The sequence below is a fragment of the Thermothelomyces heterothallicus genome, assembly GCF_042370625.1.
Source record: "Thermothelomyces heterothallicus CBS 202.75 unplaced genomic scaffold P884_scaffold_6, whole genome shotgun sequence".
Classification (NCBI taxonomy): domain Eukaryota; kingdom Fungi; phylum Ascomycota; class Sordariomycetes; order Sordariales; family Chaetomiaceae; genus Thermothelomyces; species Thermothelomyces heterothallicus.
The window spans coordinates 1,405,468-1,430,149 of NW_027192567.1; the positions used below are offsets into that span (position 1 = coordinate 1,405,468).

Sequence of the window (24,682 nt, forward strand, 5' to 3'; positions counted from 1 at the left end):
TACCAGCCAACTCCCTATACTGGACTGGGGTAGGAACCTCTCGGTGTGACCAGAGGGGCACAGGTTACAGATTCGTTTTTCCGGTTCCGAACAAGTCGTATGTACACTAGACATAAATAGGGGGTGCCTATCTAGGAGGTGCCAAGGACAACAACAAGGAGGGACGACAGACAGTTTTTTACAGAATGGATCAACAGTAACAGCAACGGACTGCTATTGCATCATTATTTGTATGATGATGAGATTCTTCTTTCACTTGTAAGTTTGGTCACCTTTTCCCACGTAGGTGGGCTCTTTTACATCTGCCCAGAGGGGCATTGTTGTCGCCGTCCCCGCGTCCATCGCAACCGTTGTCCAGGAGGCTGGACTTGTCTGCTGTACCCACGAGTGCTTGGATATACTGGACACTTTGAGCCGACGCTCCTCTCCATCTGACCAGACGGAGGTTTGGTCTTGGGGGTGCGTGACTGCTGCCAGGAGAGGCTGGCACCAGTTTAATACTCGAAGACATAACTACTGCTACAAGCCTAGTTAAACCTACTCTCCTATATACGATACCTCTGACTAACCAAATCTAGGAACCGGCTAGTATACAGGCCGCCAAATGGCTCCTTACCGCTCAAGCTTGCCACCGAACCAGCCGTTTACCCTATAGAAAGCAACCTAGTATTCGGTATACGGCTTAGCTATTTAAGACTAGAAAGACCTAGGTTAGCCGGCACTTGAAGTCTTTGAAAGATACTAGACTTCTAGCTACTAGTAGTAACGTAGTTAGAAGACCTCGGTCGCTTCAAAACGACGAAGATTCTGCCCTCGAAGGATATACGTATTGGCTCATCGAATCTAGTTCTCTTGCTACTAAAGATCTTCTCTAGGATGTTACTAACCGTTTACGGGTACGTTACGATCCTCCCTACCTTCCTATTAACAAGTACTAGTAGTCGTGTTAGAAATAGGATTATCTATAGTTTTAGCCGATATTCTTTAAACTAGTTAAAGTAAACTAACTCTTGGCCGAGTAGTAGGTAGAAGAACTAGAGATGTTCTTTAATAAGCTTAAGGATACTATCGAAAGCTTTAAGATTATTGTATCTAGCTATTAGAATATAGATAAGATTAGATATATACTTATATTATTAAATAGGTAGTTTAAGATCTTGATAGTTAAAATAGATAAGAAGAAGAAGGTTAGTATCTTCTTCTTTTCTAAGTATTAGTTTAGAATATTAACTATAATATTTTATTAGCTAGAGATTTTAGACCTTTATAACTAAGAGTTAATAAGTATAATTAGCGCTAGAAATACTATTAGTAATATTATCCTAGTATTCTATATCTTTAAATAGTAGCTATTAGAAGATTAGGATATTAAAGGTCTTAATAAGGAGATATAATTCTATAAGTTAGAGATAGCATTTAATAATACTAAGATTATAATAGATTAGATATAACATTTTAATAAATACTCCTTTACTATCTATACCAAGTTCTAGTAATATAGTATAAGCTTTAAGGAATAGTTTAGTTATAACCATTATAACTATAATCCTACTCTTAGTATATACTTTGTCAACCTAGATAATATTACCCTTAAAGATTTGGTCTATATATCTATACCATTAGAAGAACATATGTCACAGGCCCAGGCTCCACCTAGGCTAATCGATAACGGGCTATACCCGGTTTCGGACCGGACCCACATACGTTCGTAAGGCGTTCGTAGGGCACGCGCTTAGTACCCGGTTAGGCTCTAACCCAACACCTAACCGGACCCTAACCGGAGCATATACACACCCCCTATATTAGGAAACAGAACCCCTTCTGGCACCTGTACTTACTTTCTCCTCTTTCTTCCCTTAAGGTAGTTAAATAAAACATTATACACTTATCTATAGTTACTATAAGGCTAGTATATTATATTTTAACTACCTTCTTATTGATAGTAGCCTTCCTAAGCGAATGATTGACGATATGGTCATGGCAGAACACTAGACTTATACGCCTTCGAGCTTGGCGGAGTTATAGGAACTTGTCTGCTCCCTTTAGGTAGTAGTAGTATAGCAGAACACTATGATTGACTCCCTCCGGGCGTCTTAGACTTAGCCTATGCTAACTCCTGACTTGGTTAAGATGTCCCTAGAGAGACAGTAGCCTCAAAGGAAGCGCCTCCTAACTAGGGAGCCTTTCGACGGTAAGAAGGAACTTTTTATAGCCTAGAAGAGTATAATAGAATATATCCTTATAGCAGATAGAGACTTTATCGGTTCTAACTACGATTAGTAGGTCTTTATCTAGAGAAACCTAATGTGATAGGTTTAGACCTAGGTCATAGTATATTATAAAACCATAGGCCTAAAGATTAGATACGACCTAGCTTAGTTTCTCTAATACCTTAAGAGCGTCTTTTCTAACCCTTATAAGAAGATAGTAGCCCTATTAGAGCTCGAGTTCTTATAATAGAGAGATAATAAGCCGTTCTTTACCTTTATTATCTAGTTTAAGGTAAAACTCTCGAAGGTAGGCGGTCTCCTTTAGAATGATAAGATACGCCTAATTAAACTATAATAATACCTCTCTCTAAGACTTAAGTATATGGCTATTAGATAGGGAATTTCCTAGGATAACTATATAGCGGTAGTAGAGAGATACTATAAAATTATAATAGACCTTGAGGCTCTCTACCTAGGCAATAGACACTAGTAGATATAAAGACGATAGGTAACCTCCGAACTATAGAGAGAGAAGGATATTAATAAGGATATACTAATAACGGGTATTAACTTGGTATAAACTAACCTATAGAAGAAGGGTCCTAGTAAGGACTAGCTAAAGGGATATAGAGGAGACGCCCTAAGGGTAAAATAGGTTAGTTAGGAGGTATATATAGCATGATAGGCAGCTAGAGTATATATCTAGTACGGATAGAAGGGTTACTTTATTACTAAGTATAAATACGCTCCTACTAGAAGACTAGTATAGTAGAACTAGCTAAAGGCTAATATTTATATCCTAGAGGCTAAGGAAGAGAGAGAGGATAGTGACTAGTCTAACGAGGAAGATAGGGAACAGGGAAAAGAATAGCCCCTAAGCAAAGTCTCGTAAGGGGGCTAGAAGACTATAACTACTAGGAAAGCGAGTTTATAGAGATTAATAGGAGAATAGATAGACCCCCTTTTCTTATTCTAGTCTTCCTTAACTCTATTAGCTTTATAAATGCTTAAGTAGATAGTAGATATTCTAGCTATAGTATTATTAGTAAAAGGATATATTAGAAGCTTAGACTTAAGTAAATTAGTTTACTAACCCCTTATACCCTTAGTATTATAATAGGGGTATATCCTAACTAGAAGATTACTCGAATAGTCTATATTATAATAGATATTAATAGATAGGAGAGTTAGGCTACGTTCTATATAGTCTCTAGACTAGTATAGGACGTTATATTAGGCCTTCTATAGATAGAATATTAGAAGGTTAGATTAGACGTAAGTACTAGTATCCTAGAGATCGGGGTATAACTAGGACTATTTATCTAGGAAGTCTCTTTACGGACTAAAAAGATAGGAATCTCCTAAATTATAGGTATAGTTTTTATAGGCTTAGTTTAGAGAGTATAGAAAAGGAAGACTTCTAATACCTTCCTAGTTATAAGTATCTGGGAAATGATAACTATCTTAAAATCGAGGCGTAAACTCGATAGGGGTATAAGAGAAAAGGGGAGTAGTTACTTAGAACTAGAGGTAACTCTACTAGAGGAGCTTTATAACTTTGCTAACCTCTTTAATAAGGAGAAGGCTAGCGGTTTACCTCCTTACTATAATACTACCGACTATTATATCAAGTTAAAAGAGGGTCCCGATAGGAAGATTCCTAAACTCCCTTAGGGACCCCTCTATAATATATTATAAGATTACCTATTAGAGGTCCGGAAATAGGTCGTTAATCTATTAGATAAGGGATAGATTTAGGCGAGTTCCTCTTCGGCCGTTGCTCTTGTCCTTTTAGTAAAGAAGGTAGACGGGGGATAGAGATTCTATATAGACTACTAGGCCCTAAATAAGATTATAAAGTAGGATCGATACCTACTTCTACTGATTAAGGAGACTCTCTACTCCTTAGCTAGGGCTTGGTAGTTTACGAAGCTTAATGTTAGGGCGGCCTTCTACTATATCTAGATTATAGAGGGAGATAAGCATTTAATAGTATTTCGGACCCGGTTTAGACTCTTTAAGTAGCTAATCTACCCCTTTAGATTAGTAGATATACCTATAACTTTCTAGTAATATATTAATAATACCCTTAGCCTAATACTCGGAGACTTTATAACGATATACCTTAATAATATCTTAGTATATATAGTAGGTAGTAGAAAGGACTATATAAAATAAGTTAGGGAAGTTCTCTAGAGATTATAAGCGGTAGGGTTAGCTCTTAACCTTAAGAAGTATATATTTACTATAAAAGAAGTTAAATATCTTAGCTATATTATTAAGGCTAGTACCTAAGTCTATCCCGACCCTAAGAAGCTTATTGCTATCCGCGATTAGAAGGCACTATAGAAAGTTCGAGGAGTACGGAGTTTCTTAGGGTTTGCTAACTTCTACCGTGACTTTATCCCTAACTTCTCTAAGATGACCACGCCCCTAATACGGTTAACCCGTAAGAATACCCTGTTTCGATAGGGAAAGGAGGAGTAAGAGGCCTTCGAAGCCCTTAAGATAGCCTTTATCTTAGAGCTAATCCTAGTATAATAGGACCCTAAGAGGGAGATAGTTCTCGAGGTAGACTATTCCGGGACAGCCCTTAGTAGATGCCTTTCTTAACAGGGAGAAGATAGGGTTTTATATCCTATAGCCTATTATTCTACGAAGTTAACCCTAGCTAAAAGGAATTATACGATCTACGATAAGGAATTACTTATAATTATCTCCTACTTAAAGGCCTAGTTAGTAGAGCTTTATAGTGTTACGGCCCCTTTCTAAATCCTAACTAACTATAAGAACCTTAAATATTTTACCTAGCCCTGTCTGATTAGTAAACAATAAGCTTAATAGGCTAAGATACTCTCTTACTTTAACTTCGAGCTCCGATACTATCCCGGATTATAGGTGTCTCGTCTTAACGCCTTATCCTATTACGAATAAGACTTCCCCGAAGATATATAGTATACTATATAACTTCTTCCTACTATCTAATTAGATACCTCTATTACCTTAGAGTCACTAGAAATATCTTACCTACCTAAGGGGAGTAATATTTTTATAGATAGCTTACTTATGTCCCTCTAGGACAAGGGAGTTCTTAAGGACAAATACTATATATATTAACTCTAGGCTATCTAAGATAGGGCCTAGAAGTTCCCTAAAGAGGTAAATATAGCGTAAACCTAGATTATAGACTGTTCTCTAAGTATATAAGGTACTCTTTAGTTTCAGGGGAGACTTTAGCTCCCTATATAGGAACCCTTTACTATTACTATCTTCTAACGAGTTTATAACTCTCCTATATTAGGTTACCTAGGGAGGAATAGGTTATTTAAGATGCTCTAACGGGACTATTATTAGGATCTTATATCCTCCGATGTAAAGCGGTTTACAAGGAACTATCATATATGCCAGAGGGCTAAGGTATTATGATAACTACGACAAGGACTCCTCTAACCCCTACCTATTACTAACCGCTTCTAGAAGCAGATTTCTATTAACTTTATAGTCGACCTCCTAGCACGAGATAAGAACTTACCCTGTTACCTTATAGTGATCACCGATCGGCTATCGAAATACGTCTAGCTCGAGGCTATATCTTTAATAGGGGCTGAAGCGTGTACGTTTTGGTTCTAGGATATATAGTAACGGTTTTATAGGTTTTCGATATAGATTATTACTGACCGCGGCTCGGACTAGCTTAGCTAATTCTAGACTTCTCTCTATAAGATCGTCAGGATCAAATAGTTGCTATTAATAGCCTATTACCCCTAGATAGATAGAGGTATAGAATGTATAAACTAGGAAGTATAGACTATCCTATAGACTATTGTTTCCTTTGCCTAGTATGATTAGCCTAAACATCTTCTGGTGTACTAGCTTACAATTAATAACCGAGACTTAACGGTAACCGGAACGAGCGTAAATTACCTCCTCTATAGCTACAATATAAGTCCTATCTAATTTGCTAACCTCTTAGACGCTCCTGCTTTGACCCTATAGGGGAGGGCTATTAACTTCCTATACTACCTGAAAGAAGGCGTAGAGTAGACCTAGGCTACTATTGTATATATATAGTAGCGCTAGCAAGAGAACGCTAATCGATCTTGACGTCTAGTTAAAAGGTTTAAGGTAGGGGATAAAGTATAGCTATCCTTATATAATATTAAAACTAACCGCCTAAGCTAGAAATTTAACTAGGTTAATGCTAAATATAAGGTAGTAGTAGTACTAATACTACTAACTATTACTTTAGATGTTCCCTAGGGCCTATACCCTACCTTCTATATTAATCTAGTTAAGCGTGCTATATCTAACTTACTCCCCTTATAACGTATATTAGAGACTTACCCTAGCCTAGTATTAGAACTCTTATAGGATAGACTACTATAAGAAGAATATAAGGTAGAAACGATCCTTATAGCTAGGAACGCGAGGGGGAGAAGGAACCGCTATAACGTACTAGTAAAATGGAAGGGATACGATACCCTAACCTAGGAACTACTAGAAAACTTAGAGAACATCAAAGCGCTTGATACCTTCGAATAGGAATAGGGGGATATATATCTAAATGATAGGCTAGTTATAAAGAGGAAACGTAGGGGAATATATAAGTAAACGGTCTGAAATTTCTATATATATGGGTAAACCTAGGGCGGATAGGTAATAGCCGTATTATAGACGTACTAACCTAACTAATTATAAAATAAATATATATAATGATAATACGCTACGTACTTACTCCTTATCCTCCCCTAAATACTTAACCTCCTCCTCCTCCTCTACTATATCTTTAGGAACCGCAAGGGCGGGCTCCTTACGGTTATAGACTAGGTATAGTATACACTCGGTCGGGGAGCTAGAACGTTAGGCATAGGCGTAGTTAAAGTCAATAAGGACAGGTATAGGGCGTATAGTAGTAGTATAATAGGCCTAGGATATAGGTAAGGGTATACCTAAGATATAGGTAATAAGGGTAGCGTTAATATCGACTAAAGTCGATATATTCTTATTTATATGCTATATCTAGCGTAGTATATTATCATTTTACACTATAGCGTGGTATATAAGCTACCTAGTAGCTTATAGGGTAGGGGTAGGGTTAGAGGCGGCAGGGAGGGTATTACTATAGTAGGAGGGAGTATAGGGGTAGGTAACTAGGGCCTAGTCGTTACTATAGTAGTAGGGGGAGGCAACCTAGGCAGGGGAGAAGGTAAGCTAGGCAGGGGAACGGTTAGCCTATATAGCCTCTATAATTATAGTAAAGGAATATACTAAGGTAGCGAACATAGGTATAAGGACTACCTTATATATACTATAGGTCGTAGTCTTTAGCTAGGGGGGGGTCTCTAGGGCTATACCCTCGTCATAATAATATATAATCTTATAGATACCTATACGTAAATGTAGATTGTTCGCCTATAATTATAGGTCCTAGATATAAGGATCATAGGTAGAACGGTATATTATATAGGATATACTATAATTAGGGATATATATAATATTATTACTACTTAGAATATAGTAAATATAATTAAGATAGTATTATATCTTCTTAGGTAGGAGTTTAAACTCCTTATTAGAGGAGTTACCCTTAATAGCAAACCTACCAAGGGAAATGTTCTAGTTCTTACACTAAAATTTAAGCGGTTAGTAGGGACCTAATACATACATATAGCGGCTATAGTTAGGAAAATAAAAGGGAAAACTTACGCTACAATCTTTGTTCTTATCGCTACTAGGATAGCAGTTACCATTACTACCACCAAGCGAGCCGATGGCAGTAGACATTCTAAATAAAAAAAAAAAAATTTAGGGGTATAATATAGGTATAGGTAGTAGGATAGTATACGGTTAAGTGTAGGTAGGGAGGGATTCGTAGATTATAAAAAGAGAAGAAGTAGGAGTTAGAGGGAGGGAGAGGAGGAATTTATACACGTTTAGGGAGTAAGGCTAGGGGAGCACGTATAGGACCCAAACAAAGACCAGGCCCTACTTCGAACTTAAACAAAGGCTAGGACCTATATAGCATTAAAACAAAGACCAGGACCTATATAAGATCTAAACAAAGCTAGACCGTATATACAGACTACTAGCACGCGTAGGACCCGTTACCACGGTGATACCAGGCAGACCTACCCAAGTATCCGACCAGAAAAAGAGGGGGGGTATATCACGGGCCCGGGCTCTACCCGGGCTAATCGATAATAGGCTATACCTGGTTTCGGACCGGACCTATATACGTTCATAGGGCGTTTATAGGGCACGCGCTTAGTACCCGGTTAGGCTCTAACCTGACGCCTAACCGGACCCTAACCGGAGTATATATATACCCCCTATATTAGGAAATGGAACCCCTTCTAGTACCTATACTTACTTTCTCCTCTTTCTTCCCTTAAGGTAGTTAAATAAAATATTATACGCTTATCTATAGTTGCTATAAGGCTAGTATATTATAACGTATATACTAATTACTTATCCTAGATAACTTTATAAGATATTATAACCTTAAACTTTATAAATACTACCTCTTATTTAATATTATTATTATCTTCTTCCCTCCCTATTTAATATACTTTATCTAGCTAATAGATATAGGAGTCTTTTATTATCTTAAGGAAGTATATTAATGATATCTCTAGTAGATAGTTTAAAATGGCGATCTTACGTTTACCTAGGTAGACTTTATTAGAGGATTCTAGGAAATCTAAGATACTAGTTTTAAACACCAAAATATTATAATAGGATTTAAAAAGACTAGTCTTTTTCTACTAAACTAATATATTATAATAGACCAGATTAGGGAGAAAATATTATCTAATATAAGCGTTAGATATCCTATAATGATTCCTAATAATAAGCGATAGGTATATATAAAAAAAGGTATTAACTATATTTAAGAGCGGTATCTTAAGCTTTTTAGTTTACTAATATAAGAACACTTTTAGGATATTATATTAATAGTTAATAAGGGTTAGCTAGTATATAAATATCTAAATAACTTTACTAAGGATAAGAGAGCCTATCTAACTATACTATCTATTAAGAAAATATAAGGCTAACTTATTAAGCTAATAGGAGAGGTTATAATAAGTATAACTATCCGGCAGATTTAACGGTTTTAGGAGATCTAAGCTTAGAAGAGCACTAAGGTAATTCGAGATACTAGCTAAAAAGCTACTTATATTACTATCAAGCAGATTAAATAAGAGTATAGGGAGGAATACAAAGTCTAGAAAAGGCGCCTAGAGAATAAGATTCCTAGTACTAATAGGTATCGCCTTTGTATAATAACCTTTACCAAATTCCTAGAAAAGACTAATAAGAACGATTATCTTCCTCTTAATAATAATAACCCTCTCTAGGTTCTACTAAAGGAGCGTTAGCTACTAGTATTTTTCGACTTTAGAGATAGAAAAGAAGTCCTAATCCCCTAGTTAGCTAAGAAGCTATTATTAGAAGTCAAACTCCTATCCCCTAAACGTCTTAGGATATAGATTAGCGGTATAATTATAATATCAATTAATGATAATAACGATAATAGATTTGACTTTATAGATAGTAAAGATAGGTAGGAAGAGGATATCGAGTTATTATCTCTATCTAGGGTTAAGAAGGAGTCTTTATATATAGCTATTATTAAGGACATTAGGAGGTTTAAGAAGCGATAAGCCTATAAGTCTATAGTAGTAACGCTAGGGATAGAAGATAATAACTATCACCAGGAGGCTAAAAGAGAAGGTATAAGAGAAGGTACTACTATAATTAAGAGCATTAAGAGTAATAGGGATAGGGGGTATAATATAGAGGGAGAGGGAGACGAAGGCGAGTTATATAACCTATTATTTAACTAGTTGTAACCAGGTAAAATTAAATTTTACTACGTTTTTAAGCTTTTTAGAGCCTAGTTTACAATTAAACTATTTATAGCTATTTAAGGCTGTTATTACGATGGTAATTGAACTTGATGGTACCTTTTGTAAAGACGTGATTATATAGGAAATTTGGTGGCGATGTGTCTGGCTATATTGGCATGTCCGGGGGTTTTGGCCCTACCTGTCGGGAGACAGGTGGTAGTCCTGAACTAATTAGTCAGCAACTAACCACCGGGTATGTGAAGGGCTGGGTTTCGCTTCTGTGGCAGGGGATCATGTCTTGTAATGCCAGGGTTAGGGGTAACTGAGTACCTACATTGCACGCACAGACCATCCACACCTTATCTTATCAACCTGGGTCTTGACATCACCCCTCCTCGTTCCTGGGCGAGCGGGGCGCGGGGTTCATAAGTTAAACTGTTGCACAGCAGCACGGAGCAAATAGCTCAAAGAGTCCAAGTTGCTCTCGAATCGGGTCATGGATCATATCAACCTCCCCATCCCGCAAGGAAACAACACCACCGACGCTATCCGTGCAGGCATCCGACCGCTCACGTACGCCGAAGGGCGCACGTTTTCTGCGGCATGTGAGTGCGCCTCATAAGGGACATGTCGGAGTGGATGTGGATTTCTAAGCACCAACGCCCCACGCCCGCTCTCAAGCGGAACCTTCCTTCTGCCTGACCGTTGAGGTGGCCCCGCACGGGAAAGGGAGAAAGATGGAATTTTCTTGCGCCCTTGCCATACTATGCCCTGTCTGAGAAATACTTAGTACGGACTACACTACTTCGTACAGCAGGACAAGTTCTCCCTGGCAGAAAAAAAAATTGGCGGCGCTTCCCGAGGACCGAGAACTCCCGGTTCCACAGGCAAAGCTTGATGGAGGCAGGGTTGTTGGTTGAAGAAAATCTTCCCACGCCGTCGGGTCGGGTGTTTTCTCTCTCTTATTAACCCCCGCGATCGGATCTCATTCTCCGCCAAAGGAAGGTGCCCTGGGTCGGCTGCGAAAATTTCCCTGGCCGTTCTCAAAATACCTGGTGTACATACAGTGCCTTGCCCCGTTACCCTGCGGTGCGGTTGGAAAGGAAAGCCCGAGCATTACTAAGTGCCCCGCGTATCCTTCGGCAACCCAAGCAACAACCGACAGAGCCGTCAAAGAACAGCAGACGTCCACGAGCAACATCAACCCACTTATAACGCCTTGAGCGTCCAGTTTAGAAGAATAGTTTCTTCTCTCTGCCGACGTCGGTACACACACGCACGCACACACGTATACATCACGCATATTGACACACCACACACACATACACATATATCCACACCACGCACATCTCACTTTCACCGGCCATGGGACCTGCAGCTTAAAACCCCCCACGCCGTAAACCGTTGGTCCAGTCTGAGCAGAGAGCGATTGCGTGCTTTGGATTGCTCCTGCGCATTGGCGACCCTGTCGACGCCACCATCACTTTTCATTCGTGCCTGCGCGCCAAGGAAACCCTGCGGCTGCGAGGCTACCAACGTGGGGTGCACTCACGGGTTTGATCCCGCGTGGGAACAAGAGTGAAAGACCTCAGAGCCAGAGTGATAGGAAGAGGGGAAAGGAGAACAACACGAGCTCGCTCGACATCTTGTCGATTTGCCACCTCTTGCCTACTTTCGCCATCATCCAGTCTGCCAAATCCCGGCGCTGCTCGCGATAGCATCCTCTCGGCACAACAGGCAGACATCCCCTTCTCAACTTACTGACTCTTACTTCACTTATCATAATTGGCTGTCTTCTGCTGATTGTCGATCAATCATTGGATCTCGAACCCGGCACCCGGAAACGCTTGGTTATCACCACTTCCGCCCCCGGTTCTGATCCCGCCTCGGGAAAGGGGCATCGGTAGCATCATACATATCGCACGGCCCTCTCAGACTCAGCTGCATTCGTCCCCCCCAAAACTGCCGGCGAGGCCTTGTGGGTACAAGCCCTCTCGAGGTTTACGTACGCTGGGTGAAGGGATCTATCTGGCACAATGGGTCTATTGTGCGTGTCCCTCCCCTAGCCCTCCCCTTCCTTTTCCCCTCCCCTCTCTGTACCACGTCGGCCACTCGTTTACCGCAATATGGCACCATCCCCCCTGCTATGACGCCATACTAACTCCCCGCGTGAAGAGCAAAAGGGACGGCCCTCGATTGGCCGAATGCCAAGAAGCAGGCTAATCTGGTCAGATCTTGGGGTATCAAGGTGAGAAGGATCCCGAATCCGACCTTACATCGATACTCTGAAGATCCCCCGAGATCTCGCTCCATCCCGTGACTAACCAATCAACCCGCGAGGTAGCAACTACTTGAGATATGGAACAAAGCCAAGGGTAAGGAGGCGGATGCTATGCTATGGGGTGACGAGGTGTGTTTCTTCTCTACCCATCCGGTTCGAATCGCCTTCTCACCATCGCTTGCCCATAGGTCGAGTACTTGGTTGTGTCGTACTCGGAGCAGGATCCTAAAGTCCTGCTGTCGCTGAAACAAGCAGACATTCTCGAGGCCTTAGAGCATGATAAGGACCTCTCCGAGAAAGCCAATGGCCAGAATGGCTCCAGCCCACAGTAAGACTGCCAGCTTCCTTCTGGCATGGCTCAACACTGACAGTATGTTTCAGGACCAGCCAACCGCCTCCAGTGTTCCACCCCGAATTTGGCAGGTTCATGCTCGAGGCTACCCCTGGCAAGCCTTGGGGGATAGAGTTCAAGGAGCTCCTGGAGGTTGAGCCAAACATGAAGTTGAGGTACCGCCTCATCCTTCGTAATCAGACGACTGGTCAAGCTAACCCTGTACGACAGGAGGAGGATTGCTAAAGAACACATGCTTCCCAATGAGTATCCGATCACGTTGACCACCTTCCCGAGGCTGGGAAGTCCGGGCGTGTTTACTGATCCCTCCTATCCGGTTTCCGGCCCCAAGCTGAGGTCCCAATTCGTACCAGACGAGATCGCCAACCCTCACATCCGTTTCCCCACGCTCGCAGCAAACATTCGCTCGCGCCGTGGCCGGAAGGTCCAAGTAAACGTTCCCGTTTTCAGGGATGAGAAGACACCTTGGCCGTGGCGGGATCCGACGGTCAACTACGACCTACACCAGTGGCCAGAGGATGACGACGTGCGGAACGGCGCTGCGCCGGACAACTTTATCCATATGGATGCTATGGCCTTCGGCATGGGCAGTTGCTGCCTGCAGATTACGTTTCAGGCGAAGAACTTGACCGAGGGGAGGCAGATGTACGACCAGCTCAGCCCGCTCGGTCCCATCCTGCTTGCCCTGACAGCGGCTACGCCCATATACAAAGGCTTCTTGGCGGACACGGATGTGAGATGGAACCAGATCAGCAACGCGGTGGATGACCGGACTCCCGAGGAGTTGGGCGAAAAGGTGAGCGAGTTTCCTGACTGAGGGAGGGAGGGCGCTTCAACCATCGCATAGATAACTGATTCGCGATTTGCAGCCTCTCGTCAACGACCGCTGGCGGATACCCAAGTCTCGCTACGCGTCCAACTCGACCTACATCTCGGAGGACGCTCGGCTGCGGCCCGAGTATCTCGACCCGGATCTCGTCATCGACGAAGACATCAAGCAGCAGCTCCTCGATGGCGGCATGGACGACAGGCTCGCCACCCACTTTGCCCATCTCTTCATTCGCGACCCCATCGTCATCTTCTCGGAGGACCTGAAGGAGCTGGACCTGAGCAAGACGGACCACTTCGAGAACATTCAAAGCACCAACTGGCAGCACATGCGCTTCAAACCGCCGCCGGCCGACAACACCATTGGTTGGCGCGTCGAGTTCCGGTCCATGGAGGTCCAGATCACCGACTTCGAAAACGCCGCGTTTGCGGTCTTCATCGTCCTCATCACCCGCGTGATCCTAAGCTACAACCTCAATTTCTACATCCCGATCACCAAGGTGGACGAGAACATGCAGACAGCCCACGCCCGTGACGCCGTTCTCACTCGCAGGTTCTACTTCCGCCGCAACCTCTTCCCGACCACCCGCGCTGCCCGCAGCTCGGCCTCGGGGTCTTCGACCCCGTCCACTGCGGCCAGCCGCCCACCGACGCCGACCGGCCCCGTCGAGAACGAGTACCGCCTCATGAGCATCAACGAGATCATCAACGGCACAGCCTACGCCAAGGCCACCGCCGCCCTGGCCGCCACGGCCGCTAATCTCGGTGATGACCCTAGCTCGCAAACCAACGCCGTTGACAAGGACGAAGAGGACGAGTTTCCCGGCCTTATCCCGCTTGTCGAGAGCTACCTTGACTCGGTCAACGTCGACGTCGACACGCGCTGCCGCCTGGCCACGTATCTCGATCTGATCCGGAAACGCGCCAGCGGAGAGCTCTGGACGGCCGCGAGGTGGATCCGGCAGTTTGTGGCCAGACACCCAGAGTATCAGAAAGATAGCGTCGTCGGAGACAAGATCACAAAGGATCTCGTCGCGGCCGTGATTCGGGTGGGCGAGTTGGAGGCGCGGGGCGAGGCGTTTAGGGATGTTCCCGAGGTTGAGGGGTTCTTGCGGGAGTTGAGGTAGGAGTGTTGTCGGTCGTCCGTGATGTGAGGAGAGAAAAAATATGGAGAGAGCTAGCGGAGAAAGGGGGGGCTTCAGAAGAGGTCACAGTCTATATACATGTCGAGGAGTTCTCAAGGGGAAGCGGGCGATGCATACACCAAAGCGAAATGGCGCAGCTGACTTTGGATCTGACTTGCACTGCATTATATCTGGTTTGAATATCACACGGTGGCGGTACCCTGTCCCTTTTTCTCTTACTTCTTCTTGCAGCATCTTGTGTGCTGTTTTCTGTCTCCTATGGCAAGCTGGTGTGTGGGCTTCGCTTCTTCTTTTCCGTCTTCTTCTTCTCTAAAATAAGTTCTCGTTTGGGCACGTATGTACAATATCCATCTAGATGCTGACCAACGATGGCTGACAATATGAGGGAAAGGCTCATGGTTGTTTTGAAGAGTTCTCGGGCATGCACTGTTCTAGCAGCAATGTGAAGACCAAAGTGGTCAAGCTATAGACAATAATTACTCCATCGGTATGGTTACCTTTACTACTTGAACGAGGGCAAACAAACCCCCCCCTTCCTCCTCCTCCATATATGAAAACTCTTTAAATCTTTCTCTTGTACAATACTCAGTAAGTATCGAAGGCAAATACAAGGATACCCTGCCCAACTAAACCCCCAAGCCCGCCCGTATGCAATGCCAACCTTGCAAGCACACCACCTCTTTACTACCTTCCCCTTCCCCCTTAACCCTTTTACTCCCGCCCCTCCATCTTTGTTTGCCCAATCTGTGTTGCCAGCCGTCCCATGCGAGATCGATCTTGTTGCTTTTCCGCGGGAGACAGGGCTAACCCGGCAAGATACAGCACTTCGTCCACTCCCCTGAGAGAACTCGCGATTCATCATGTGTAGTGGAGAACCGACAACGGAGAGAGACGCGGGCAGAGAGAGAGAGAGAGAGAGTATGGAACGGAGTGAGTAGACGGGGCCACCAGCCGAGTACAAAGGTAGGTAGGTACATGATGTTCAAATATAGCCCGTCCCTATGCTCGACGCGTTTTGACGGGCCACGTCGCAAATGAGATGAATAGACCTGGTATGATAATGTACACAGTCAGGAAGGAGTGGAGGTCAGCAATGTGTGTGCATGGCGCAAGTACAGCATGTATGTACGGATACTCTACGTGCTGCTCCCGTTGTGGGCTGCTGGGCAGGGAGCATGGTCCCCCGGCCAGCGGTCGGGATGCGGTGTGGGCCGACAAGTTTGACAGTTGCGGATGGTGGACGCAGGTGCGGATGGAGGGGTGATGTGTGTATGTGCTCTGTATAGCAAGTACATACATACAACACCTGGGTGTGAGAGCCCTCTTCCCCTATCTTGTCCTTCCTCCTAGAGCGTCCCGGCTTGCTTAAACTAGGGTGGAGGGGAAGTGGTCCGCGATGACGGGCCGGGATGTGTGTTCCCCCCCTTTCTGGCTTCTCAGAATGCTGGGAGGGCAATGACTCGTGTGCGCTCTCGCCGGAGCTGTCAGCTCTCTTCTTGAGGGGGTATATTCGCCACTCGTTGGTCTTTCTCTCCCGTCTCTCCCTCCCGTCTCGAAACGGACCTCCAGCATTTAGAAACATGCAGACGCCGTGAGCTTTCAGTGCCGTGTTGCACAGGGCCCCCGGCTCGCAAAATGTTTGCCGCACACACTCTCTCCAAAAAGCGAGCGAACTGGCCGACCGGCCAACCGATCAGCCCGATCAACCAACCGACCAACAGATCAAACCAGATCGAAAGCCGCAGCCCGGTTATGAAAAGTGGCTGTTTTGCCGACAGCTTCTTCTTGCTATGTGTCTCGTTGCCTGATGCTCGCCTGGTCTGTGGTCACTGTTCCGTAAAGTGAGGGTGGCATGGATGTGTCGTACTTCTTTAGTATGGATGTACTTGCATGTGAGACATGCAGTACAGGGCGGTCTCGCGGAGACGAAAACAGCATCCCGAACCGGGCTGGCCATGCAGGAGGTGGTGCCCAGCTCGTTCCCGCAAGGCATCTATGGGAAGAAGAATAGCAGGCCAACTGAGCGATGTATCGTTCGCGCTGGCATTGGTAGCATCATTGCCTGTCAAGCTGCAGTCATCCGGGGCTCTGGAAGGGTCGTTGGTCAGACAAAGGGAGGGAAGAAGAGAAGGGGGGGGGGGGGGGGAATGGATGAAAGATAATGGATGAAGATGATCATGAGCCCATCCGGGAGATGATGGCAACCCGGCAACATATGGCCCGCTCGCACGCGAACTAGCATATGAAAGTATCCCTATGCGGGCAGAAGAAATGACTTGTCGCCGGGCTTCGGGGTCAAGAATCTATCCGCCCGCCCATGAAGCAGGTGCGCCAACAGAAAGACGTCTTCTAGAATATGTCGCTTATTACATCCGTACACAAGAGTTGAATTACACCAGCGCTTACACGGATGACACAACTTCGTACTCTCTGCCTGAAAACACTTTTCCACGGGGCGGGGTGAGGGGAATTCGAGTGGCGCCCGCAACTATTGAATGGGATGTGGGCGTGCGACAATTATCGATCCACGGCGTCCCGTCCGAGCGGTACCATTGGTGGGTTAGTTAGTTCTAGCTGTTGTCGGGATGGCGGGGTAGAGTGGTTATTAATAAGAGAGCAATCCTGCGTCGTGCGTTTCCTGATGGCTGGCGTCCACTACTCACTACGGATTAGTGTATGTACTGGACGGATGTTCAACAGCATCAATACATTAGCTGAAAGACTCGCCGCTTGCTTTTGAAATCCTGGCCTCGCAGCCCGGCTAATCTTGCATGGGGATGTGTTCCCGATTTGGTGGCCGCCAGGTCGCCGCAGTGCGTCAGGACGCGGAGCAGAAATCCCGCAGCGCGCGCGTTCTCTAAGCGAGCCTCTAGAGACATGCATTGCATTGGCGAGGTCGAGGTGCGGTTGCCTTGCAAGAGCCCCGACGCACAGGCATCCGAGTCCACACACATCCTGAGTACCTCATTGGCTCGATCAGAATCGAATCATCCCATCTGCCGGGTGACGGGTTTTGGGTGAGGGGCGCGCTTGCCGCCGGACCCGTACTTGTACAACTTAAGTGTCGCGTGCTGAACTCATGGCGTTGTGACGTCACCTCAGTGACCGGGGAGGCTTGGCTTCGGATGGAAACCGTGCTCGCTTATCTCGTTGCAAGTTTGCGAGATCCGTGCTACCCCTGCTAGGCCCCCATGCTGCTTGCTTCTCTTCTTTCAATCTTGAATCTCGATTGGCGCGGCCGACTGGTAAGCGGAGAGGATGATTACTTGCTCCCGTCCTACCGGTCCAGTAACAAACACTATGTAGAGATGAGTTCAGCCCCGCCGCTGCTGGAAACGAGGCAAAAACTATGAGGGGCTCTGAGATTTCGATCGATCGGCTGCTGCGGGCCTACCATCCTTGGAATCATGTGTTGGCCGTTCAATCATTCCGCGGTCTCCAGCGCAGGAGCACGCAGTACATCCGTAAATACGGATGGATGACTTGCACTACCTCCCCTGTACCGTACTACGTATCATCACGCGTGATCATGGTTCAGTTGGTTGAACTGCTCAGCTCCGGAAGGCGCTGATCCGACCAGTGTTAACGGTTCGGTCATGCACTGTGCCGACTGCCATACAGTTGTTTGAACTTTCCAAGCCCGACGCCGAGTTCTGTCTGGTGTAGTGTAGTTCTATTTCCGGAACCAGTACATACTCATCATTATTAAGTGGCGTTAGCCCCTCCGCAGGGCTGCCACGAGAACGATACCTCCTGCTTAGGATACAGTGCATTCCTTCCCTTTTCTGCACTTGTACGGCTAGTAGTACAGCGCAGCGCGTATGCACATACAAATTACAGGGCAAGCGCGAAGCACGATTAACCTCGTGCTGATTGCCATTGGAACTCGTTGGATGCGTAAGATCTCGGTCCCCAGCTTTTCGATCCGGCCATTACCACGCGAGGTTGCCTTCGAAGGAATCGAGATCCCGCGCTCGGCAGCAGCCTCGTGTTGTTACCGTTATGTGGCTCCGCATCCGTGCATGTTTGTACCCTTTAACGGGGCTTTTTGGTCCGCCGAAGGGCAGAAAACACGGTCCGGCGGTGTCCAGGTCGTTACAAGGGAATCCGATTCGTAATGCTTTTTTTTCCTCTCCCCGCCCTCTTCCTTTCCCAGCTCTCTCCCCCGCTCGCAGCCCTGGAAACGAGCCGGAATGGCTCCCCGGCCGGCCTCGCAGCAAAGCGGAAAGGGGTAATTGCTCTGCAGGCGCCCGCCAGCGGCTTGTTCGGTATCACCAAACGTCCTGGCCGACACTGCGCTTTCGCTGCCGAAGCCGTCGACTTCGAAATACCGGCCGCCTTTGTGGACCCTGTGCACAAGCTTCTATACTTGCCCATCTAACCTACCGTCTTCGCAATCTAATCCCTTGTCGAGACAGCAGTACTGGCCGTGGCTCCGGCATATCGTGGGACGGTGCGCTTTTTCAACCTTTAAACACCGTGGCCGCTCTCTGTTGCAGCGCCGGCACTTTCTGGTGCCGTATCGAAAACGGCCGCGGAGATGAAGGGCACCTCACCCTCACGAATGGCGGCATTCTTCAGACGTCTTGCACCGACAACCAGCACCGTCCGTGGTAATCGCAACTAGAGCAATCGTAACCGAAGCAGTCCGCAATGCGTAGGTATCCGTACAAAAGAAAGGATATCTGTCTGAGGCTGCGTGAGCGATGGTCGAATGCTGATCCAAGGTCAGATAAACAACAGAGATATCTCACCTCGCATGTCATATGTGCCAATGTGATCTTCGAGGGAGCAAGGGCCTGACCTCCGCGAGGTCCATACACTGTACGGAGTACTCGCTTCGGACACGGAAAGGTAAACATTTATGTTATGTTGTGCTGCGCCATGTCTTGTCTCAGTTTCCAGTGGGCGTCCGGCGTCCGGCGTCCGGCGTCCGGCGTTATGTAATTATGTATGTTTCTCGTCTCTGCATCTTGGCAGACCATTTGGTAGAGCGTCAGGACCTGCGTAGCCTAAGAGGCGACCAATCTTGTGTTACGTCGCTTCCACTTTCCCCTCTTGTTTCTTAACTTCTATGTTGTTTTCAGACTGCACACGGACCACGAGGCACACACCCATTCCTGATTCGTTCTTCTTTTTTCTTTTCTTTTCTTTTTGCTTCTTTCTTTCTTTCCTGCCGGGGACATGTCCGATGACTACTCAAGCTCGGCGCAGAGAGAGAGAGAGAGAGTAGCAGAGTTTTGGGGTCCGGATTCGTCTTCCGCGCGTTGCACGACGGGGACGTGTATGCACAAGCGAGGAAAAACAAGAGCATGTGAACATGGGGAACGAGACATGGAAGGGTGCCCGGCATCCTTGACCGGCCCGTTCATTGGGCCGGGACCGAAACATGCCAACCTTACCTATGTAATGTAAGTCTGCACCTTATGTATGAACGTGCGAAGTACATATCGACATGCACCTTTTATTATATATCCGACCCTCCCCGTGCCGAGGCCACAACCACCGTACTAGTACAAAGGGCGCCGTGACGGTCGGAGGGACGGGAAGGCTGGCGGGGGAAGGTGGACACCCAACGGGCCGCAAGCCAAAAGGAATTGGGATGCCCATCGGCCTGCACCCCCGACAGGCCGGGGGGTTTCGGCGTTGGTCATTTCGTCCTTGATTTTGCACGGGCATGGGCTGTCTGCTTGGCCAGTCCGCGAATCTCCCACATCCTTCGACACAGCGGGGCGTTAAAAAAGCATTGCTGTTTGTTTGTAAAACGTGGTATGTATTTGCTTTCGAGATGAACTGGTAGTCCAACCCTGCTCAACTCCTTCTCTTCCTCCCATGTACATGTTCCTCGGTACATGAGCATGTAGGTACCGATTCCTTCCAGTAGTACTCTTTTCCTTTCCTCCCAATCCTCCCTATCTTCTGGGCCCCAATCGTCTGTCTATCCATGGGGTCCACGGAGAAACAAAAAAAAGAAACATATCCCCCCCTTTTCCCCGAGGGCAAACGATCGCCGGGAAACAGAGGAAACAATGAGAAAGAGCCAAGAAACTCCCTTTGAAGAACGACAATGATGAATGGCAGACTCCATGTGTGTTTCCAGAACCTGTAGCTGGCCAGCTCCAAATGAAAAAGCAAGAAAGACGGGGTATGGGGTATATACACAAAAGCTGAAATGAGTATACGACTGTAGCTCCCTCGCCCCGCTGCTGAGCCATACAACGACCCGATGCATAACGGTCCAGTCTGTCTAGACCTGGGTATTCCGAACCGTTGATGAAAAAGGTAAGAGGAAAAAAAAAGAACACATAGCTGAGGAAAATAAAAGATAAAGGGAAAGATAAGCAATGGGGCTCGGCAGCTCAAAACGCCGCTCGGCGACAAAATCGGCTTGTTCTTGGGGGGATATCGGTCGCTTGGCGCGGGAGGCGGTTTGAGCAGGAAATTTGTGGAATGACCAGCCGCGCCTCTCAGGTCACCCCCAGTTGTCTGTCGGGTTTACTTTCGCTCATCGGCGGGTTTTGGCCGGAGGGATCTTTGGTCGAGCTGGCGCTTGCGCTCCAGCTTCGCGTAGTGAAGGCCGCATGCGTTACAGAGCGTCCTCGCGCCGTCGGGACCGCGTCGCCATTCTGGGGTGTCCACCCTGTTGCAACTGTGGCACCGGCCGGGAGGAGCGGCGCGCTGTTTTGGACGGATCGTTAACATCATGTGTATTCCCCCCCCTTTTTTTTTTCCCTTTGTATGATTTTCGGGGCAGGACAAGTTTGAAAAGAAAAGAAACTCACCCCTCGGCGCTTCTTGACTTCGTGCATCGTGTAAGGCGGCTTCATCCCGTCGCCGTACATCGGAACGTCCTCGGTCTCTGGGCTGCGGCCGTTGCTGTCACGCGCGCGCTCATTCTGGATCCGATTCTGCTGGACCATGTCCCGCACGTCTTCGAGCTTCTTGAGCGCGAAAACGAGGCTGCTAAGAAGCTCGCTCACTTCGTTCTCGGTCGGCATCCTAGACGGTAACGGTTGCGAGCCTTGTTGTTCCTGCGCCGCCGCGGCATACGCTTCGGCGAAGTTGTAGCCTGTGCGGCAGGAGCGCATGATCTACGTAGAGCAGTTCAGGTCAGTCCCATTACCTTTTTCAATCACACTTGCGCAGTTGGCATGCGAAACCTACCGCCTGCAGAGCATCCTGGTAGCCGTTGATTTGGAAGTGCTTGTCGAAGTTTGCCTTGTAATCCGAAGGGCGATGATGCGCGTACTCGGCTTCCTCCGCATATGCGGGAGGTCGCTGTGCGTCATACGGCGATGACAGCGGCGGCCCTGATGGCCGAGGAGAGACCGGGTACGCCGACAAGGGCAGCTGGCCAGTTGGGAGTCTTCCGGGTTCCGGGTACAAACCCGGGAGCGGCGGTTGTTGTTGTTGTTGTTGTTGCTGCTGCTGCTGCTGCTGCTGCTGTTGTTGTTGTTGCTGTTGTTGTTGTTGTTGTTGTTGCTGCTGCTGCTGCTGCGGTTGCTGCGTCGGTGGCGGCGGCTGCGGCGGACGGTGGCCGTCTCGGAGGGATTGGGCCTCAGCATGCCTCTGTTCGGCCTCGAGCTGCTCGAACTTTACGGGAGGCGACGGTTGCTGACCAGTAAAGGTGTTCAAGGGTGGAGGCATTGGCCGGCTCGAGAGCCCGTGTCGCGCGGGATCCGAAAAGGCAGGGAGGGGCTCGGTGCGCGGATATGCTGATATCGTTGGGTGCAACGCCCTTGGCGATGAGCTCTTGTCTGGGGTGATGATGTCTGAAAGTGGTCGGGGCGGCGGTGCGGATGTGAAGGATGGTAGACCTGGAGCCGGGTGGCCAGGTGCTGAAGATGGCTGAGGGACATATCCGAGCGGCTTCCTGTCCGATAATACCTCTGAGATGGACGGCAATGACTGGCGGTGGGCATGGCCTGGCTCGGAGCCGGCTGACGTTCGTCGGGGCTCGACCGGCGAAATCATGCCCGGCATGCCTGTGATGGGGGCCGAATAAGGGTAGCCGGAGCTGAACGAGTTGTGGTGTTGATGTTGTTGGTAAGGAGTGTTGGGACTGATCAATGACGCCGTGGCCATGGTCGGTCCTTCTCTGTAAGTCGTCTCGATGCGTTCTCGAGGCCGGGGGTCGAAACGGTTAAGAGTACTGGCAGTTGGAACTCCACTACGGCAGCACGGGTTAGACAGCCGTTCGAGAAAGGAAAGCCTTCGGGAAGCGACGGTGGACTTGTCCCGGGAGAAAGAAACAAGAAGCACGAACCTTTGCCTATGTCCGGACTCGCCCGCTTCCATAGCGGGTTTCCTGTGTTCCGTCGACGATAGCTCCTACGACCTGACCAGAGCCGAACCGCGGGACCATGCGAGCAGCGCGCAGGAGGCGGACAACGAATGTTTGATGTTGAGAAGACTGGTGCGAAATGTCCGACTTTCCCCTCCCAAGCTTTTGCTGATTTTTGTGTGACCGGGCTGTTTCTTCTCTCTCTTTTTCTCTTCTTTTACTTCCCTCCTCGTCCTCCTGTGTGCGTTCACATCCAAAAAAAAAGTCGTCCACAACGGGGTAGCACTCACGAAGACAGACCGGTGCCACACTCGGTGACAAAATATAGGTTAAGGCAGACTATGAGGGGATCCGGACGGTCGGTGGCGGACGTTGCGGTTATGAGTTGTTTCCTGTTTCTGTCAGGAGCTGATTGATCTGGCTGGCCGTGCTAGGGGGAGGGGGGGCTCTGCAGCCGCTCCTCGGGGTCCACACTTGGCGCGGTGAGCACTGTGTGGACTTGGTGAGGGGCGATCGAGATCAACTGGACCCGCCCGGGTTCCCGTGGAAATGGTTGTGGGAACGTGCCGTCCCCCTCCCCATTTTCAACCATTAACTTGTCTCACGGAGCGTGACCAGGTCCCTCAACCGGGGACCACCCCGGCAGCGCCCCCGTTGGGAAAGGAAGCCAAACACGCCAAGCTTTCATAAACGTACCGGCCTGTTCCGTTTCGCTGGTCCCGACTCTGAGTACATACAAGTCTCGTTCAGATGTGTAGTGTACGTACCGCAGTACGTGGGGTACATTCGGTACATGTATTGGCAATCAAAAGGGGAAGCGCAGTGGCGCTCCCCATCGTTCTCGATGGTAGCCATGAAAATTAGCTAGCAGCGAGGCTGACCCGATTGACTCAGTCCTGATTCACCTCATTGATGCTGCATCCCAGCCCACGAAATCGGAGGAACCCGTTTCCATGCACGAGTGCGCGGTGTGGTTATTCGATGGGACTCCCTGATAACGTTAGACCAGGCGGTTAATGAGTAGTGTACTGTGTAGGCATGACCTGTCAAAACCAGGAACGGCGAATAGGTAGAAAGCGGAGACGATCGTGGCTGCAGGGCGTCGTCGACCAGGTGCCGTTGTATGCCATTGGGTCAATGCAACAGGACCATGGGTCGGCCAGTCTCGCGTGGCCCGTGGTCGATTGATTAATCTTGTGCCTACTACGTAGTGTGACGAAAACGAGCTGATGGGAAGGCACCTACATGTGTCAAGTATGGAGATTCGCTACGCGCTGCATACGCTATCTGGGAAATCTAGGACCTTCTGTAGTGTTGGAATAACTAGGTTAGGTACCGTTTTAGTGCGTCCCTACAATACTACTAGTACCAGTTATTTTGCAAATGATCAGGTTCACGCAAAATCCAGGCACATCCCAGAGCTGCGATCTTTGGACTGTACACACTTGGCTGAAAGTTTGCCGGGCTGGCTGAGGATGGCGAACTACGGAACTGTGAATGGAAAGTTTAGCCACGTTCCGCTGCATCAGCTGGGCGAGGCATGGCTTGGGGAGTTGAGCATCTGGAAGGAAGTACGGATCCGTATGCGGCAAGGAAAGGAAGTGCGACCCACATGTCGCGGCCGAAATTGGCTGAGCCGGCAGATTGTCGACCTGGTGCAATTGTCCTAGGCGATCAAGACGGGAAAGAAGAAGCCAGGGAGGGCGCCAGGATCGAAGGCCAAGAAGCTCGC

The 24,682-nt window shown here is 47.5% G+C and overlaps 5 protein-coding genes across 5 annotated transcripts; 3 read left to right on the forward strand and 2 right to left on the reverse strand.

The window, feature by feature from the left end:
• Positions 1-12,096: 12,096 nt before the first annotated feature.
• P884DRAFT_268472 (glutamate-cysteine ligase-domain-containing protein) lies at positions 12,097-14,648 on the forward strand (the record flags this gene model as incomplete). The annotated part of the gene is made up of 7 exons (XM_069442202.1): positions 12,097-12,107; positions 12,236-12,308; positions 12,405-12,470; positions 12,530-12,669; positions 12,723-12,848; positions 12,904-13,489; positions 13,563-14,648. The coding sequence occupies 7 exons, from the start codon at positions 12,097-12,099 to the stop codon at positions 14,646-14,648; spliced, it is 2,088 nt and encodes a 695-aa protein (XP_069299516.1).
• Positions 14,649-16,385: 1,737 nt separating this feature from the next.
• P884DRAFT_116207 (uncharacterized protein) lies at positions 16,386-16,977 on the forward strand. Its single transcript, XM_069437113.1, has one exon. It carries the CDS (start codon positions 16,523-16,525, stop codon positions 16,826-16,828), a length of 306 nt encoding a protein of 101 aa, XP_069299517.1. The 5' UTR covers positions 16,386-16,522; the 3' UTR covers positions 16,829-16,977.
• A 1,439-nt stretch (positions 16,978-18,416) lies between these two features.
• Positions 18,417-19,638, forward strand: P884DRAFT_116217 (uncharacterized protein). Its single transcript, XM_069437114.1, has one exon. The coding sequence runs from the start codon at positions 18,669-18,671 to the stop codon at positions 19,281-19,283; it is 615 nt and encodes a 204-aa protein (XP_069299518.1). The 5' UTR covers positions 18,417-18,668; the 3' UTR covers positions 19,284-19,638.
• Positions 19,639-20,421: 783 nt separating this feature from the next.
• Positions 20,422-21,277, reverse strand: P884DRAFT_257584 (uncharacterized protein). The gene has a single exon (XM_069441157.1). It carries the CDS (start codon positions 20,879-20,881, stop codon positions 20,579-20,581), a length of 303 nt encoding a protein of 100 aa, XP_069299519.1. The 5' UTR covers positions 20,882-21,277; the 3' UTR covers positions 20,422-20,578.
• Positions 21,162-22,751, reverse strand: P884DRAFT_298436 (uncharacterized protein; the record flags this gene model as incomplete). The annotated part of the gene is made up of 3 exons (XM_069444606.1): positions 21,162-21,344; positions 21,449-21,757; positions 21,831-22,751. 3 exons carry the CDS (start codon positions 22,749-22,751, stop codon positions 21,162-21,164), a joined length of 1,413 nt encoding a protein of 470 aa, XP_069299520.1.
• Positions 22,752-24,682: the final 1,931 nt, after the last annotated feature.